Below are 14,581 nucleotides of genomic sequence, written 5' to 3' on the forward strand. Positions count from 1 at the left end.
TGGATGACTGAAGCCAGGTTATCCCTGCCCAGGTAGGGGCGTAGCTGAGCCACCAACCAGAGTTTGTAAAAGGCACTCCGTGGGTAACAGTGGGCACACTGTCCTTCAGGGAAGCTTCTGCACAAATACTGTTTTGACTAAAGAACTTGCACTTAGCTTTTCACATACTTTGAGAACCACTCATGGGGTGGGGTTCCCCATCTGACCTATTTCCTCAGGCCCTGCCTCCATTCCCAGTGGTAGAAAAAGGCAGGAAAAAAACCTGCGTTGAGCAGGGGGTTGGACTCGATGGCCTTATGGGCCCATTCCACCTCTACTATTCTATGACTAATTCTATGATTCTAGCACTGGGAGAGGAAATCACTGTTCTATCACTGATCAGAGATAACAGCAAGGGTTTCCTCTCCCAGCGCTAGAGGAAGACTGCCTTTCTATGCAACTCAGAGGAACTAACATTTCTCTGTGCAGGGTGAAGCACGGAGTGACCACTGCGTTGCCTGACACTGCATAGAGAAGCCCCTCTTTCCACGCAGAGAGAAGCTGTCTCTGCATGGAGAGAAGGGCAGCCTTTGCCTTAGAATCATGGAATCATAGAATAGCAGAGTTGGAAGGGGCCTACAAGGCCGTCGAGTCCAACCCCCTGCTCAATGCAGGAATCCACCCTAAAGCATCCCTGACAGATGGTTGTCCAGCTGCCTCTTGAAGGCCTCTAGTGTGGGAGAGCCCACAACCTCACCAGGCAACTGATTCCATTGTCGTACTGCTCTAACAGTCAGGAAGTTTTTCCTGATGTCCAGCTGGAATCTGGCTTCCTTTAACTTGAGCCCGTTATTCCATGTCCTGCACTCTGGGAGGATCGAGAAGAGATCCTGGCCCTCCTCTGTGTGACAACCTTTTAAGTATTTGAAGAGTGCTATCAAGTCTCCCCTCAATCTCCCCTCAATCTCAGCCTTATGTAGAGACTGGCAGGAGTGATCACGTTGTTCCTCCTCCGTATGGAGAAAAGGGCCCCTGTGATAACATCCGGGGGTGAGCTGGAAAGAAATCCAGACCCAGGGATGAAAGAATTCCCAACTTTGCACTAATTAAATCCAACTGCCACCTCCCGGATATATACCTAAAGCACCCTGGCAGACACCTGTCCAAGCTTCTTTAAAATCTTCTGAGGAAGTGGAGTCACTCACAACTTCACCGGCCAGCTTCTTTCACTCGCTAACAGTCTTCAAATTTAGCCTAATAACTGCTACTTGTACCATCTCCCATGGCTACTGTGATGAAAAAATTCCACTTACTCAGGAGAGATTTTTATTTGTCTTAGGCAAGCAGCTAACTGCAAAGCTGGAGCCTACACACTCAACATCTAAGGTCCTCCTTCGGGGGAAGCTCAGAGGATGGCAACAAGGGAGAGGGCCTTCTCAGTGGTGGCCCCCAATTATGGAACAATCTATCCAACGAGGCTTGCCTGGCGCCAACATTATCTTTTCAGTGCCAGGTCAAGAATTTTCTATTCATTCATTTAACAGCATATGTTGAGTTTTTAATTAACCCAGAATAGATAGATATTGTACGTAATCTGTTTTTATGGTTTTAATTTTTGAGTATTTGTTTTTAATGGTCCTGTTTTAATCTTTGTAAACAGCCCAGAGAGCTTCGGCTGTGAAGTGGTATATAAATGCAATAAATAATAATACAGCTGCAAAAATAATTCACCAACTGGCCATCAAACTCAACCTTATCAAACAACTTACACCATACTATACATACTCACCCGAAACAATCTTGGAAAATGCAGATCATAAAATATACTAGGACAGAAAAATTCATACTGAAAAAACAATACCTTGCAACCGACCAGACATAATGGTCATAGACAAAAAAAACCCCACATACCTCATCGACATAGCAATACAGAATGACAAAAATATTGTTGAAAAGGAAGAGGAAAAGAGAGAAAAATATACACCACTGGCCGTGGATGTCAAAGAACTATGGCAACAGGAAAAGGTCACAATTATTCCGTTAGTCACATCAGTCACTGGCATCACATCAAAAAAACTATACAGAAAACCTTCAGAAACTGGGCCTACCAAAATACAGCCTCACTAACATCCAGAAAGCAGTCATACTTAAAACATGCTCAATTGTCAGGAAATTCCTGAAGCTGTAAAAGACAGCATGACTTGGCAATGCCCGTCATGTACGTCTAGAAAAACCACCATGAGCGAGAAAAGAGATTAAATAATAATAATGATGATGACAGAGAAAGCTCACTGGGTCCTATCTACGTGACAAGTACTGCAACCTGCCTTCACAGGACTCACACTAATTGAACCATTCTAGTGCTATTGCAACCGCCTGCTGGCATTTAACTTCCATGGCCAAGTAGTCAAGGCACTTCTTCAAAAGCCCTCTGTTTGCTCCTGAATGAGACACTGTGCAGAGGACAACACCAAAGCACCATCTGGCATAGGTAAAGAAGGAACGGGGGGCAGAGAAAGAAACAAAACGAAAATGAAATGTTGAAGGACCCTTCTCACCATGGATGCATCTATTTGAGCAAGCAGCCGGGGATTGTTCTGCTCCACAGCCTCCAAGCACTGCAACATGACAGTGACGTGGGCGTCACTGAGCAGGAAAGCTGAGTCTGCAAAAGAAAGAGGGGGGGGGCTCAGGTTCACACGGTCCTATCGCTCTCCTGTGGCTGTTTGCGCAGTATGCAGCGTTCGCCTTCCTGACGTTCCAATCCTCTGGGCTTTGAATTAGGGGAGAAGAGCTAAGCAAGGGATTTGCAGAAGGAAATGCAAGCTACCTATTTAGATTTCCACGCTAATCAGAAGGCATGCAGCAATGCTAGGAATAGTGTCCAGTTAAAAACCAAGAATACCAGGATACCTAGCAAAAACATGAAACACCAAACAGAGTTTTACAAAAAGCAACACGCAACTGCTAAAGCCCAGGATTACTTATTTTCAGAGTGGATAAAAATCAATGATTATTTTTTTTAAAAAAAAATCTGATTTTTTAATTTAAATCGGATTTTTTTTAATTTAAATCATAGAATCATAGAATAGCAGAGTTGGAAGGGGCCTACAAGGCCATCGAGTCCAACCCCCTGCTCAGTGCAGGAATCCACCCGAAAGCATCCCTGACAGATGGTTGTCCAGTTGCCTCTTGAAGGAGTCTAGTGTGGGAGAGCCCACCACCTCCCTAGGTCACTGGTTCCATTGTCGTACTGCTCTAACAGTCAGGAAGTTTTTCCTGATGTCCAGCTGGAATCTGGCTTCCTTTAACTTGAGCCTGTTATTCCGTGTCCTGTACTCTGGGACGATCGAGAAGAGATCCTGGCCCTCCTCTGTGTGACAACCTTTGAAGTATTTGAAGAGTGCTCTCATGTCTCCCCTCAATCTTCTCTTCTCCAGGCTAAACATGCCCAGTTCTTTCAGTCTCTCTTCATAGGGCTTTGTTTCCAGACCCCTGATCATTCTGGCTGCCCTCCTCTGAACACGCTCCAGCTTGTCTGCGTCCTTCTTGAATTGTGGAGCCCAGAACTGGACGCAATACTCTAGATGAGGCCTAACCAGGGCCGAATCAGATTTTTTTTTTTAATAAAATGTTTTTTGAGGAAAAATCTATCTAAAAATAGCTTTCTATTTAAGATACATTATAGTCATGAAATAAGGATTCGTTTTTTAATTATGTAGCATGAGACGGTATATTATTATTATTATTATTATTAATAATAATAATTATAATAATAATAATAATAAAAAAAAATTTATTTGTTACCCGCCTCTCCCTTTGTATCGAGGCGGGGCACAACACAAATGCAAACATCATACAACTAATTAAAACATTTAAAACCAATACATCACTAAAAGCAGCACATCATTAAAAGGCAATTTTAAAATTCAAGTGGGTAGGCCTGCCAGAAGCTTTCCTAAATTCCGGAAGACTATTAAGTTGACAAATCTCTCCCGTCAAGGCATTCATGCAATGTTTAATTTTTTTGGTAAATGAATTCCATTAACCCATTCAGGTAATGATAATTTTTCTTCTTCCAATAAAGAACAGCAGAAAAGTTGTCCAAATATGAACGATTAACCTATTAAACTGGAGATAGTTCACCTCGCAATAATTTCACAATTTTCTACGATGTGTTTCTAATGGTATAACCAAATCAGGTTTTTTAATATATATATATAACTGTAAAACTAATCTGAAAAGTTGTTATTCTAAAAATGAAACCTTCATCTGGTTGTAAATATTAAGATTATACCAGCAAGAATGAGTCTTTGGTAACTCTGAGTTGTGTAAAATAAGCTAATAGCGAGGAAGAGTGCATTTTTGGAGGAAGGGGAAATCACACGATTAAACAGAGTCTTTCTGAGTAATGATTTAAATCAAATTGATTTAAATCAAATCCACTCTGCTTATTTTATCCCACCTTTCAGCCAAAAGGCAACCAGAGTGGCTTACGAAGAAGTGTCAGGAAAGGAAAGGGGATTTGGAGAGAGAGAAGGGAAAGACAGCCCAAATACGTCTGTCTTATAGCCGAAAACATTCAAACTCAGATGCATCTCAAGGAGAAGAGATTTCTACGGTTGTTGGGCAGTCCCCCAAAACCCCTCTCCATCCGCCTTGATCTATGTGTAGACATCATTTATTATTTATTTGTTTATATTGCACCATCAATGTACACGGTGTGTACATAGTAAAGGAATAAAACAACACCACCCTGCCATATAGGCTTACATTCTAATAAAATCGTAATAAAACAATAAGAAAGGGAGGAGAAGGCACCAAACAGGCACAGGGTAGAGTAAAACTAACAGTATAAAAGTCAGAACAAAGTCAAGTTCTACAAGCTGTGGGGAAAAGACATGGCACATGGACAGTCAAAGCAAGAGGGCATTCAAAGGAGGTGGCCATCTTGAAGGCGTTTAGGCCAATGTCCTTGACCGGCTGCTCTTCCATGCCTCGCCCATATAGCCTCTTCCTGATTTTACACGATAGGAGTTTACATTACTGCACAAATATGCTTGTGTTACATCCGCAATTGCCTGAAGATCCCCAGAAATGTGTAACTAGACACAGCCAGGCACCCTGATGCAGTGACCTGTGAAAGAACAGGCTCCTAGCATGTCCTCTAACAGCTGCATCACACACACGCACACGGCATCTCAACAGAAGAGTCGCAAAACACACTCCGCAGCTGTGCTATGGTAACAAAAGCCTCTCAGATATGACCCTTCAAGGCACACCAATTGGGGCAGGGCACCCCCACCCGTCACAGTACAAGCTCGAGACACTTAAGGCTTTGTACTCAGAGAGCTTTGTCACACCAGCGTTATACTGTGCAGTCACTGCGAATTGTGTGCAAAGGACTCCGAAGTTTTCCAGCTTATAATCGGCTTTGATTGTGAAGTACTCCCAGGCATCCTGCTTTAATTGTGCTATAAAGGCAAAAGACTCGCCGTATTTTGCTACTAGTTTTCGAGCGTATCATCCGAGCGGCCACTGGGGCACAGGAGCAGGATTTGAAGAAAAATTAAACAAATGCTTACATCTGCGTAAGCTTTAAAGATAAAGACCTAAAAATTGGCACAGTAATAGATATTAAGGAGAGCTTTAAGCATACCAAATGTGAATTGGATTGGGTCATCCATTGATTTTTTTTTTTACATTTTCCCCCTTAAACCCATTTCCTGGTACGCAAAGGATGTAGCCGCCCAGTAGCAACAAGAACGCCGACAAGTTTAGCGCTGTAGGGATAATTCGAGGGAAACAGGTACGTGGGATGAAGCTCTGAGAAAACAGGCTGTGATCATAAGCACATGGGGACAAGGGATAGAAGAAACGGGCAAGGATTTAGGAGGTTAGGAAGTAGCGCTGCACGCCAAAGGTCCCGGGCTCAATCCTTGGCATCTCTAAGGAAAAGGACATCAGGCCGTGGGACAGTCCAGACCTTTGCCTTGCCAGTCATAACAGGCAATTCTGGGCTGGACGGATTACTAGGCAGACCTGGTACTACCCAGCTTTCTTTGTTCCAATGCATTTCTTCATTCGGCTACTTGCCGTAAAGGCAGAGAACTGCAGACCTAGTCCTTACTGAACCTGTGCCTGGGCTGTACCACTTCAGACTGATGGAAGGATTAACCTTAAGGAAAAGAGATTCCCTGAACACAGAAAACTATCATGTCATGGGGAAAGGTTCTAGTCTGGTCCCCTCCTTGGGGCTGGAGCATCTCCCCTACGAGGGAAGGTTACATCAACTGGGATTGTCAGCTTGGAAAAAAGGAGGCTGACGGGAGACAGAATAGAACAGAAGGCCACTATGCAGGCCACGTAATGTGGATCACACTGAAAAGAGACTGAAACAACTGGGCATGTTATCCTGGAGAAGAGAAGACTGAGGGGAGACATGTTAGCACTCTTCAAATACTTTAAAGGTTGTCACACAGAGGAGGGCCAGGATCTCTTCTCGATCCTCCCAGAGTGCAGGCCACGGAATAACGGGCTCAAGTTACAGGAAACCAGATTCCAGTTGGACATCAGGAAAAACTTCCTGACTGTTAGAGCAGGATGACAATGGAACCAGTTAACTAGGGAGGTGGTGGGCTCTCCCACACTAGAGGCCTTCAAGAGGTAGCTGGAAAACCATCTGTCAGGGATGCTTTAGGGTGGATTCCTGCATTGAGCAGGGGGCTGGACTCATAGAATCTTAGAATCATAGAATAGCAGAGTTGGAAGGGGCCTACAAGGCCATTGAGTCCAACCCCCTGCTCAGTGCAGGAATCCACCCTAAAGCATCCATGACAGATGGTAGTCCAGCTGCCTCTTGAATGCCTCTAGCGTGGGAGAGCCCACAACCTCCCTAGGTAACTGATTCCATTGTCGTACTGCTCTAACAGTCAGGAAGTTTTTCCTGATGTCCAGCTGGAATCTGGCTTCCTTTAACTTGAGCCCGTTCTTCCGTGTCCTGCACTCTGGGAGGATCGAGAAGAGATCCTGGCCCTCCTCTGTGTGACAACCCTTTAAGTATTTGAAGAGTGCTCTCATGTCTCCCCTCAATCTTCTCTTCTCCAGGCTAAACATGCCCAGTTCTTTCAATCTCTCTTCATAGGGCTTTGTTTCCAGACCCCTGGCCAGTTTCCAGACTCGATGGCCTTGTAGGCCCTTTCCAACTCTGCTATTCTATGATTCTATGATCTCGAGGCAAACTCCCCAGCCGGAGTGGAAATCTTACAACTAATTTTGATGGGGTGGGGGGAGAAGAAGAAGAAGGAAGCGCACCCCAGGTTGCTCAGTTCCTCTTACCTGCATAGAACCTCCGGATGCACTGCTTGTTCCCCAGCAGAGGCTTCAGCTGAGCTGACAGGCAATGGAACTGCAGGCTGTGCTGGAGCCAGAGCTCTGCAGTTGCCCGGTCACTGGCGCTGTCGGTGTTCCGCTGTCCATTCTCATGCAGGTGGATAAACTGGAAGAGAGACGACACTTTCAAGAAAAAGTAGGCCAAGTCCAGGGGGTTCTAGACAGCAGTGTATCAGAACATCCTGGACAAAATGCCCCCCTGGGCCTCTCCCAATTTACCAGCCTCCTAGAAAGCATGGGGGGTGGGGGGTGGCTGCTCTTTGAGAGGCAGTGTGAACCAGTCACCATCTTTCAATTTCAGTTCCCCCATCAGTAAAATACAGGGAATAATGGGCCGGACAGGGCTGGGCTGAGCGGAGATGTGTTAGATGTGTTAAACCGCCCAGAGAGCTTCGGCTATGGGGCGGCATATAAATGTAATAAATAAATAAATAAATAAATAAATAATAAAAAATAAATAGAGTCTCCTGGAAAGGAGGTGATACCACCTGCTCTTGACAGTCCATATCCTCTGGCCTGATTATTTATTAATTTATTTATTATGATGATGGTATTGGTATTATTATTTATATCCCGCCTTTTCCCCAGTACTGGAACTCAAGGCAGTTCACAAGGTTAAAACGTGTACAATTAAAACATACAAATATAAATTTACAAAAGTTAAAATAGAATTAAACCTGCAGTAAAATTAAAAACATGTTTATTTATTTATTTTAAAAAACAGTAACAGATTAAATTGGGGGGAGGGGAATCCAATACATTAACACAGGTCCAGAGTAGTTCCGAAAGCCTGCTGGAACAAAAACGTTTTTGCCTGCCTCTGAAAGTGTAGCCGAGAGGGAGCCAGCCTGGCCTCCCTGGGAAGGGAGTTCCATAAGCCCTGATAATGGGGATTGTTGCAGTATCAACGGTGTATTGTTAGGGAAGGCTTGTGCCCGATTTAAGAGGGGACTGCAAGACAAAATATATCAGAATCATACCAATCTCCCCACTTGATATGTGCGCCCACCTCCTTGATCTAGTCTCAGGACTCAAGCTGCAACAGGTCCTGATGGGTGTCAGCCGGATGCAGTCACTGTGTCACAGCCCAGTAATGGCTTTGGAGGGGAAACTCCAGAGAAACCAGCCAGAAACCCTCTTAACAGTAGGACAGGCGATACTCCTCCAACATCATAAAAGCGTCCAGGCCAAGCTTACTCAATGGTCTGAGCAGCACAAGAGATCTCTTTCACTGCAAGAGATCACTCACACTTTTGCTTTCACCGCTGCTCAGCGACCTGCTCCCTTCCCAACGTCAACAGGGCCAGAGTCCAACGTCCAGCCCTCGTCCTCAGCGTTCTCCAGGTGCCCCTATTGCCCTGAGATTAGAAGAGTAACTGCAGCAAGGGCTGACACAGTTTGAAGGTTCTCAAGTCTCCGGTCTGAGGCCGCTTGCTTCCCCAACCACCCCACCGGCCTGCAACCCCTGTTCTCTACCGCTGAGTAGGAGCTGCAATTCCTTCCTGCACCCCTTCAGCGCCCTCAGACTATCCCTGTGCAATTTGCCTTTCAGGGCCTCTATAAAGGTTTAAACAACAAAGGGACAAGTGACCTTCATTCACCTTGTTGATAATGGCAACCCTGCCCCTCTGCTACTTCATCATCACTCCTCCCCCCCCCCAAATCCAAACACCACCACCCCTCCTCTCTCTTTACCCAAAACATGAGCTCACCCTCTCAACGTGATGGGCAGCATTCGGACTCAGCCTACGGATGTCCTTCACAAACTGCCAGTAATCCCTCTGCCTGCAACAGACCTGCCCAGGAAATACAGAAAGTTAAGATTCCCCTGGAAGCAGCAACAGCTCAGAAAGCATTCAGAGACCAGACGGGGAAATCAGTGCAACTGTCCGTGCATTGCACGCACGCACACACACACACACACACACACACAGAGGTCATCAGAAGTCAGGCCTAGAAAAAGGAAGGAAATTAGCTCCTTTACAGCTGCTGAATATGAACTACAGGTCAAAGCTTGTCAGGTGATCTGAATCTCTTATAGCTGAAGAGCAGCTGCAAAAAAAGAAAAGAAAAAAGGAATCCAACTCTCCCCAGTAATTCATGAGTAAAGTCAAGAATTCAAGATTATTATTTATTTATTTATTTAGCACCATCAGTGTACATGGTGCTGTACAGAGTAAAACAATAAAATAGCAAAACCCTGCCGCGTAGGCTTACATTCTATAGCAAGACTAGGGTGACCCTATGGACAGGAAGGACAGGGCTCCTGTATCTTTAACAGTTGTATTGAAAAGGGAATTTCAGCAGGTGTCATTGTATATATGGGGAACCTGGTGAAATTTCCTCTTCATCACAACTGTTAAAGCTGCAGGTGCCCTGCCCTCTTTTAAATCTGGTCACACTAGTATAGCTCCTGCAGCTTTAACATTTGTGATGAAGACGGAATTTCACCAGGTTCTCCATATATAAACTCACTGGCACATTGTTTTAACTGTTTAAACTGCTTTTACTGCTTTTAAATTATATATTGTTTTAACTTGGATCATGGTTTAATTTGTTTTTATTGTTTTATATTGTTTTTATATTTATTGTTTTATATTATATGTTAGGGTGACCATATGAAAAGGAGGACAGGGCTCCTGTATCTTTAACAGTAATGTGGAAAAGGGAATTTCAGCAGGTGTCAATTGAAGAGGGTGAAATTCCCGCTTCATCACAACAGTTAAAGCTGCAGAAGCCCTGCCCTCTTTTGTATCTGGCCACTCTATTCTAGCTAGTGTAGCTTTAACTGTTGTGATGAAAAGAGAATTTCACCCACTTCAATTGACACCTGCTGAAATTTCCTTTTCTATGCAACTGTTAAAGATACAGGAGCCCTGTCCTCCTTTTCATATGGTCACCCTATTATATGTTTTTATCTGTACGCCGCTCTGAGATCTTAATGATATAGGGTGGGATATAAATGTTTTAAATAAATAATAAATAAATAATATATACAAATGAGACCTGCTGAAATCCCCTTTTCTAGGCAACTGTTAAAGATACAGGAGCCCTGTCCTCCTTTTCATAGGGTCACCCTAAGCAAGACCCTGCCGCGTAGGCTTACATTCTAATAAAATTGTAATAAAACAACAAGAAAGAGAAGAGAATGCACCAAACAGGCACAGGGGAGAGTAAAATTAACAGTATAAAAGTAAGATCAAAATCAAGTTTTAAAAGCTGAGCTTTAAAAACTGCGATTGAACTTGTAGTTCGCAAACGTTCTGGAAGAGCGTTCCAGGCGTAAGGGGCAGCAGAAGAAAATGGACGAAGCCAAGCAAGGGAAGTAGAGACCCTTGGGCAGGTAAGAAACATGGTATCAGAGGAGCGAAGAGCACGAGCAGGGCAATAGTGTGAGATGAGAGAGGAAAGATAGGAAGGAGCTAGACCGTGAAAAGCTTTGTAGGTCAACAGGAGAAGTTTATGTTGGACTCTGAGGTGAATTGGAAGCCAATGAAGAGATATCAGGAAGGTAAGCCTTCCTGATATCTGGAGCCCACTGAACTCAAAAGTTAGGTGATTCAGAATTTACACAAAATGGACTCGATTTGCAAATTTCATTTATATAGCTTTTGCAATATTCTGGCAGCAAGAAGACAAGCATAGTTAGCAATGGGCATAAAAGGTGAGGCTTATAAGCATGGAGTCACCTCACCCGAGTCCTTGGTTTTTTTTCTTCTTATAAGCAGTATACATAGATTCACCTGCAAGGAAATAAATGGCGGTCAAATGCATGGAAGTGACACACCACCATAATGGACAGTTTCTTAGGGCGACCCTATGAAAAGGAGGACAAGGCTCCAGTATCTTTAACAGTTGCATAGAAAAGGGAAACTCTGCCTGAAACTCTGAAGAGCCAAGGCCAGTCATGTAGGCAGTACAGAATGTGATGGACCAGTAATCCACCTTGTTATAAAGGCAGTTTCTATTACAGGAGCACTGAAGGCCCAACTCAGGAACTGAAAGTCTTCCCCTTCTGAGATTTATCTGGAGGAGGCAACACACAATTTCAAGCTAATCATAACCAGCACCAAAACCGGAAACTTGGTGTGTGGTTGTGGGTGGGTGTATGTGTGTGAGAGTAAAGATTCTCTGCTTGCAGATTTCTTTGTTCTACGGAGAAAAAACCATCAACCACTCTTAACACAGAGATCACTCATTACAATAAACCACATGATTATAACTTTGAGGGGACGGGAAAGCCCCAGAAAACAGATTTATCTCAAAAGGATAATATTCCTGCCAGAAGATGATCAAGGCAAGTTAATGGTTTAGCCTTGCTACCGCAGAGAGAGAATGAGAATGAATATGAGAACATTCTGGGCACACCCAATGAAACTGACTGGCAGTAGATTCAGGAGAGACAAAAGCAGCACTCTGTCACACATCAGCTGAAAATTCTTCATTGAAGACGACTTAACGGCCATCCATATCTATACTGCTTTCTTTCTTGAGAATCCAAAACAGTCAAAGCCTCAGACCCATTCCTAACCTTCTAACACTGCTCTCTGTTAAATGCTTCCAACTCAATCTTCAGTGTCCCAACTACTTGGGCAGCATCAAAAAGAGAAGTCAAGTTGCAGTCAACTTTATTGTTTATCCGTTCAGTCGTTTCCGACTCTTCGTGACTTCGTGGACCAGCCCACGCCAGAGCTTTCTGTCAGCCGTCGCCACCCCCAGCTCCCTCAAGGTCGAGTCCGTCACCTCCAGAATATCATCCCTCCATCTTGCCCTTGGTCGGCCCCTCTTCCTTTTGCCTTCCACTTTCCCTAGCATCAGCCTCTTCTCCAGGGTATCCTGTCTTCTCATTATATGGCCAAAGTACTTCAATTTTGCCTTTAATACCATTCCCTTAAGTGAGCAGTCTGGCTTTATTTCCTGGAGTATGGACTGGTTTGATCTTCTTGCAGTCCAAGGCCCTCTCAGAATTCTCCTCCAACACCACAGTTCAAAAGCATCTATCTTCCTTCGCTCAGCCTTGTATAAATTTAGTCCATTTATATCCTGCCTTTCCACCATCAAGGAACTCAAGGCATAAATGGGATTACAAAGACAAAACTTCTCCAGCAGGCCTACCCTGATGAATTTTAAAGCTAAGAATGTTAAGATGTTCTGATAATTTTAATACTGCATTGGTTTTATATGCTCTTTTAATCAGTTTTATGCATTTGGTTTATATTGTATTATTCTGTTTAATGTTGTTCCCTGCCTTGATCCAGAGGGAGAGGTGGGTAAGAAATAAATGATGATGATGACGATTAGCTTCAATAACGTGGCTGCACCACGGGCCTAGGCATTAGGAAGAACTTTCTGGCTACAGTGCTGAAATTGATAGCTTCATGTCTCCAGGCCTTTGAGAACAGTAACTGCTGCAGGCAGGAATATTGTTAAGAGATAAAAGGGAGGCAGGTAAGCTTGCTGGGGTGGGGGGTGGGGGTTTGAAGGAAATAAAGACAGAATAAGCAATGGACGAGGAACGATAAGGGATGGAGATGAAAAAAGTAGGGCCATTATGGAAGCAGGGCTAAGGAAGATCTCGCACATAGCATAAAGCAGGTTCCCCCAACCTGGTGATCTCCAAATGTTATGGACCACGGTTCCCACCAGTCCTGAAAATTGCCTGGTGCTAATGGGAGTTGGAATCAAAACATCTGGGGGGCACCTGGTTGGAGAAGGTTGGCCTAGAGAGACAGGAAGCGCCACGTGCTTTTGGTAGGCAGCCAGTGTTGGAAATCCCTGCAGATGGAGAAGTTAAAGGAAGCCAGATTCCGGCTGGACATCAGGAAAAACTTCCTGACTGTTAGAGCAGTGCGATGGTGGAATCAGTGACCTAGGGAGGTTGTGGGCTCTCCCACACTAGAGGCCTTCAAGAGGCAGGTGGATTCCTGCATTGATTTAATTTTAAAAAAAAATTTAACATTTCTATACCGCCCAATAGCCGGAGCTCTCTGGGCGGTTCACAAAAATTAAAACCATTCAAAATATAAAACAACAGTATAAAACCATAATATAAAATACAATATAAAAGCTCAACCAGATAAAAACAGCAGCAATGCAAAATTACAAATTTAAAACCATGTTATTTAAAATTATAGATTGTTAAAATGTTGGGAGAATAAAAACCTGGCGTCTAAAAGCATATAATGTATGCTTTTATACATTATAGGGGGTTTTATACATTACAGGGGGTAATGTATATAGGGGTTTTTATACATTACAGGGGTTTTATACATTTTATACATTACAGGGGGTTGGACTAGATGGCCTTGTAGGCACTTTCCAACTCTGCTATTCTACGATTCTATGAGAGGTGGCGAAAGAAAGGTGCTTGCTTAAGCCCACCTAGTAGCTGAGATTTGAACCAACAGCCTCCTGGGTCATAGCTCACACTGAGCAGGTGTTTGAAAAACAACTACCACCCACTCATTGGCCCAAGACTCAGTCTTGTCTCACTTGTTCTGTGGTCACAACCTGGCTGCCAACATTTGCATCCACACTTTTTTTCAAGATTTGCTACCTAGGACAGGTGTGGTGTTGGACTACAGCAGGGGTGGGCAATGAGTGGCCCTCCAGATGTTGTTGCACTGCAGTTCCCATGGTCTCTCACCACAGGCACTACTAGCTAGGGCTGATGGGAATTGCAGTCCAACAACATCTGGAGGGCAACACATTGCTCACCCCTGGACTAGATGATCGGGGTGTGTCCTTTTCTGCTGTGTCAGTTTGTGACAGTCCCAGGTGAAAAGTGATCAAGATGTTACCTGCTGGAGCGACAGCATGGGCATACATTCCAGAGGGCGCCACCGAAGGAAGCCTACCTGGTCCGTGATGAGCCCGTGATGCAGGATGCTGTGCATGTCCCTGCAGAGCCGCTCCAAGCCGCCATACTTAGACCAAACATTCGGATTATTGATCGACACCAAGCCCTCTACGGTCGTCTTCAGCTTGCCCAGCAACTTCCAATGCTCCTTCCTGAAAAGTGCAAACCAGCACTCAGCAAACCAGCAGTTTTGTAGCACAGGTGAAGCTTTCTCACTGCCTCCAAGGACACGGGAGCCTTTTGCAGTTTCGGACTTGTAGAAAAACAGCATAAGCAGAGTACAGCCTCACCCACTCACTTTCAGCAGAAACCACCCCACACACACAACTGCCAAGCTCACTATAGACTACG

The 14,581-nt window shown here is 44.3% G+C and overlaps 1 protein-coding gene across 4 annotated transcripts in view; it reads right to left on the minus strand.

The window, feature by feature from the left end:
* RUBCN (rubicon autophagy regulator) overlaps positions 1-14,581 on the minus strand; it is an 84,907-nt gene that overhangs the window by 48,493 nt on the left and 21,833 nt on the right. For all 4 annotated transcript variants that reach the window (XM_063131767.1, XM_063131765.1, XM_063131766.1 and 1 more), the window contains exons 2-5: positions 14,229-14,382; positions 9,084-9,167; positions 7,318-7,477; positions 2,538-2,644 (exon numbers count right to left, since the gene is read on the minus strand). In XM_063131767.1, coding sequence (XP_062987837.1) covers positions 2,538-2,644; positions 7,318-7,477; positions 9,084-9,167; positions 14,229-14,382 — 505 coding nt within the window. The remainder of the gene's footprint in view (positions 1-2,537; positions 2,645-7,317; positions 7,478-9,083; positions 9,168-14,228; positions 14,383-14,581) is intronic.

The sequence above is a fragment of the Elgaria multicarinata genome, chromosome 8 (genome assembly GCF_023053635.1).
Source record: "Elgaria multicarinata webbii isolate HBS135686 ecotype San Diego chromosome 8, rElgMul1.1.pri, whole genome shotgun sequence".
Taxonomy (NCBI): Eukaryota; Metazoa; Chordata; class Lepidosauria; order Squamata; family Anguidae; genus Elgaria; species Elgaria multicarinata.